The sequence below is a fragment of the Primulina eburnea genome, chromosome 13 (genome assembly GCF_022965805.1).
Source record: "Primulina eburnea isolate SZY01 chromosome 13, ASM2296580v1, whole genome shotgun sequence".
In the NCBI taxonomy this organism is placed as follows: domain Eukaryota; kingdom Viridiplantae; phylum Streptophyta; class Magnoliopsida; order Lamiales; family Gesneriaceae; genus Primulina; species Primulina eburnea.
In genome coordinates this window covers 34,890,044-34,894,597 of record NC_133113.1, presented here as the reverse complement: position 1 = coordinate 34,894,597, position 4,554 = coordinate 34,890,044, and the positions used below count along the sequence as shown (strand labels likewise).

Genomic DNA, 4,554 nt, shown 5'->3' with positions numbered 1-4,554 from the left:
TTATTTTTTATGGCTTAGTTTGTTTCATTTGATAAATGTTATTAACCATGTTTTAATTCATTTAAATATTATCAAAATTTCGTACATATATTTTCAGCAGTTTAGGTTTTTACGTGCAACGCACGTGCATTTTTCTAGTATAGATAAATATATGAATAATTCAACAAAAGACGGTCTCAAATTTATATAATCGTGAAAATGGTTTACTCGATTCATAATTATCATAAATATTAATATTTTTGACATAAAAATTAATATTTTTTTATTAGTTGAGCAGGTCATATATTTATCGCATAAAATTATTATTTAAGATCGTTTTGTGTGAATATTAGTTTGATGCTTCTCGGTGACACCCATGTGGTAGCCTTTAATGTATTTTTCGAGGCCCATTTGAATTTATATGGGATCCACTTGTTTGATTTGAAGGTGTATTGGAAAAATTATTAATGATAATCCATAGAAAATTACACGCGGCTAACATAAAAATGTCAACTTCTAGGATATCGGAAAGAATAATTGTTTTCACTAGTTGGGCTTACGACATGATGATTTTGGATGTTTCAGGTTTTAAATATCGAGTTGTATAATTATCACTAAATAAAAATTTTAGTAAAATGACAAAAGATTGATATTACGATTTGTATCGGTATCAATGTCATATATTTTATTATCATATATTATAAAAATTGAGAAAACAATTGTTCTAACACAATAATTACCTTAAGAAAACAATCTAAATATAGTATTTGGATTGTTGTATAGTTTAGAGGATTCAATCATCTTTATCACTAGCTATTATTTTTACGAACGATGGTAGCTATAAATACCCTAAAATATCCATATAACAAATATTCTAGATAATGATAATTCACAATATAATTACACACTAAAATAATATTGTTCAAACAATTATTTTAACTAATTTACAAAACAGTCTTATAAAAAATTATCCCTAGAAATTGTTATTTTTAATATCAATATAAGTTTCCATTTACTAATGAATAAATATTTTAACTTAAAAAATATTATAAAAACAAATATTAGAAAAGAATTTTTTTTTATACAAACCCTTATCAATTGCATTGCACCACTAGCATTAAAATATTAAATATGGACCAAGATATAATTTTTATAAAATAAAAAATTAATCGAAATCTCGAGGTCGTCGGCTTTGTGCCTCTGACTAGTCCGGAAACGACATCTATAATATATTCAAAGAACCTAGATGCAAGAAGTATAACATAAAATTCTGTTGACCGAATTGAGTGATAATTTGACTGCTCCCGTCCTTTGCTGTTATACTTACTATTCAAAAACAAGAGAGCAACGCGGAATTATTAAATAATTTTGTTGGCAAATTTAAAAGTAAGACTGAGCCAACAAGAAACATCATCTTCAGTACTTGTAATTTGAAACTAGTCATGTTTGAAAGGTTCTATCACGCGTCTGCACTCACCAAGGCTGATCGTGTCTTTTTGGTTTGAAATTTATAAACTATAAATGTTTAAATGACTGTTTAGTTCTTGCATCACTACAAGGTTAAAGATTCCATTTTCTTGTCATTTGAATCAGGATATTATGTCTTTGGGTATTTCTCGTTCACCATTTTGCTAATCAACTGTTGCTGAAGATTTTTTTGCCGACACTCGAGCTCTTTCTTTTGTGGGTGAAATTCTTCATATGATCCAGTAATCTGTGCTTGAAGTGTTTGCCTTTTTGCCATTGGTTGGAGATATTTGATTTCTTTCTGTCCTACATCAAATTTTGGACCATGTTTCAGGTTTGTCATCATTTCTGTTCATTTCATCTTTATCCCCTTTTCCCTGATTTATTATGCAAGAACGTTTTTTAAATCATAAAACGAATCTTTGTTGCGAAATTGTTCAAATTAATATTAGTCCAGATCACTTCTGGTAAATTCGACGCTTTTGGTACCGAGTCTGTTTTAGGTGTAAATGAGCTTGGATTGATTCGAGGCAATATGTTTAATCAGTTTTTTAATTACGGTTTTAATTTTTAACAAATTCAAGTGTTTGAGGTTAATGGTGTTAATTTTCTATGCTGCTGCGCAAGATTTCAACTCCGATGCCAATTCGAGTTCTTTGTTTCCACCAAATTTTGTATCAAGTTTTAAGTCTGATTTACTCAAAAAATAAAAGTGCTTCACCTTTTATTTTCGATACTGATGCAAACAAACTCTTTATATTCGAGTGTGGCTTTCTTCTCTATCAGTTTTCATCAATGGATCTTTTAGCGCATGCAATATCAACTTCGATTCAAAAGTTCATATTTCTTAAAACAGGGTCGACCAAACGAGGTTGGACTCGAATGTCAACATACCATTAAGTCGCACGGGTGGGAACTCTTCAAGAATCACAAGCATGATTGGCTTACATTGATACTACTTGCAGTAATAGAGATCATTTTATATCTAATGCACCCGTTCTATCGTTTTGTTGGAGAGGGCATGATGGCTGATCTTAAGTATCCTATGAAAGACGACACGGTGCCAGTATGGGCGGTTCCTGTGAGTACACTTAATAACAACTCAAATAACTCTTTTTCACTTGTTAGATTTGGTAGTATGGTTTTATTCCAAGAGATATCGGAAACCATGTATTAATGACATCACTTTCTTGTGAATAGCTGTATTCAGTTTTGCTGCCTTTTGCCATTTTCATTCTATATTATATTCGAAGAAGAGACGTCTATGATCTACACAATGCCATACTAGGTAATACATAATATCAACTTTCTCTCGTATTTGGTGCTACGGCTTTAAACATATAAATCATTTGTTATTGTAGCAGAAAACTAAAAATGGTTGAAATGGTTCTCTGAGCTTGACTTACTGAACTGCAGGAATCTTGTTCGCTGTTTTGATAACTGGTGTCCTCACAGACGCGATAAAAAATGCAGTCGGCAGGCCTCGCCCTGATTTTTTCTGGCGTTGCTTTCCTGATGGGAACTTTGTATGTCATCCTAGATTCTGAATGATTACTTATTTTATCACCAAATAGGAGAGGCTTTCATGTTAATTTTAATATATTCCTTATTCAACAGAAGTACGATCAATGGGGCGATGTCGTGTGCCATGGTAAAGATAGTGATCTAAAAGAAGGGCACAAGAGTTTTCCAAGCGGGCATACTTCATGTAAGTTGTACCAACTGATTTATGGTTTAACCCTTTTTACTGGATTCCATCAATCGTGGGTCAGGCGCGATTGCCTTTTTCACATGGAAAACTTGAAATTTTGCATAGAATGTTACTAAAAATTAAATTTCAGCTATCAAATGACATTAACTCATACTTATTCATTCCAAATCTTGGGGCAACCCACCTGGTGCCACTAAAAGCAAAAAGTGTTCACAAAATTGGCCTTGTCCAGTTGATTCTTTCTTTGCTTGAGTGATGACATACAATAAAATTCTTTTTCAGGGTCGTTTGCTGGCCTTGGTTTTCTATCACTGTACTTGTCAGGGAAAATCAAATGCTTTGATCGGAGAGGCCATGTTGCGAAACTATGCATTTTCTTCCTACCTATTCTTGCTGCATGCCTTGTTGGAATTTCTCGTGTAGACGACTATAAGCATCATTGGCAAGATGTGTTTGCCGGAGGTCTCCTTGGTATGTTCTCATTTTAACATCACAATTCTTTAATTAAAGAAGTTTAATTGATCGATCATGTTTTAGATGTTGTCGTTCGTGTTACCTACATCTGCATTTTGTTATAGGTCTTGTTGCGGCTACATTTTGCTACCTGCAGTTCTTCCCACCTCCATACCACACACAAGGTATATGTAAAATGTAACTTTAGAGAAGGAAACCGTATGCAAACATTTGAAAATCTTTTTTTCAGCAATGGTATAAATAAGTATACATTTATTCTTAAGTATATGGATCTGAGCAACTCACATTCTACTAACCGTTTAGGACGTGGCATTCGTTATAGGAATATGCTGTTTTCTTTTCTATATAATTTCAAGAAATCGTGCGTCTTACTTTATCCAACGATCGCATTGCAGGATGGAGTCCATATGCATATTTCCGGGCAGTGGAGGAATCTCGCGCAAACATGAGATCTACTGAGCAGCCTGGGCACGGAATTAGCTTACAGAATGTAACAGTTGAAGGTATGAATCGACAGCAGTCGAGGATTCGTGGGAACTCAGTGTATTACGATATAGACTCAGCTGTCCATTCAATGGAGTCTGGAAATAGATAACTTAAAAATATTTCTTGTTCGTAATTGGTTTATCTAGCTCAGCAAACTAGTTTTACTTGGGGTTGTCATTCCATTATTGGAGTGGGTTGGTTGTGGCTTATGGAATCAATTTTGTTATAGTGAAATGAGCCTTCCTTTTAATATTTTTTTTTAGAAAAATTCTCAAATTATATTTGTAAATTATTAATAATAAAAATTCTCAAATTATATTTGTAATTATTAATATAAAATTCTCAAATTATATTTGTAAATTATTAATAATTCAAAAATTTAAAATAACAAATTTAAAGAAGGGGGACGTTCCACTTCTCAATTGGACCCGGTTTAT

At 32.6% G+C, this 4,554-nt stretch overlaps 1 protein-coding gene across 1 annotated transcript; it reads left to right on the top strand.

Moving 5' to 3' along the window:
• The first annotated feature begins 1,478 nt into the window (after positions 1-1,478).
• On the top strand, positions 1,479-4,335 carry LOC140810178 (lipid phosphate phosphatase 2-like). Its single transcript, XM_073168043.1, has 8 exons — positions 1,479-1,780; positions 2,303-2,527; positions 2,647-2,734; positions 2,863-2,972; positions 3,064-3,154; positions 3,440-3,628; positions 3,736-3,795; positions 4,027-4,335. Exons 1-8 carry the CDS (start codon positions 1,772-1,774, stop codon positions 4,224-4,226), a joined length of 972 nt encoding a protein of 323 aa, XP_073024144.1. The 5' UTR covers positions 1,479-1,771; the 3' UTR covers positions 4,227-4,335.
• Positions 4,336-4,554: the final 219 nt, after the last annotated feature.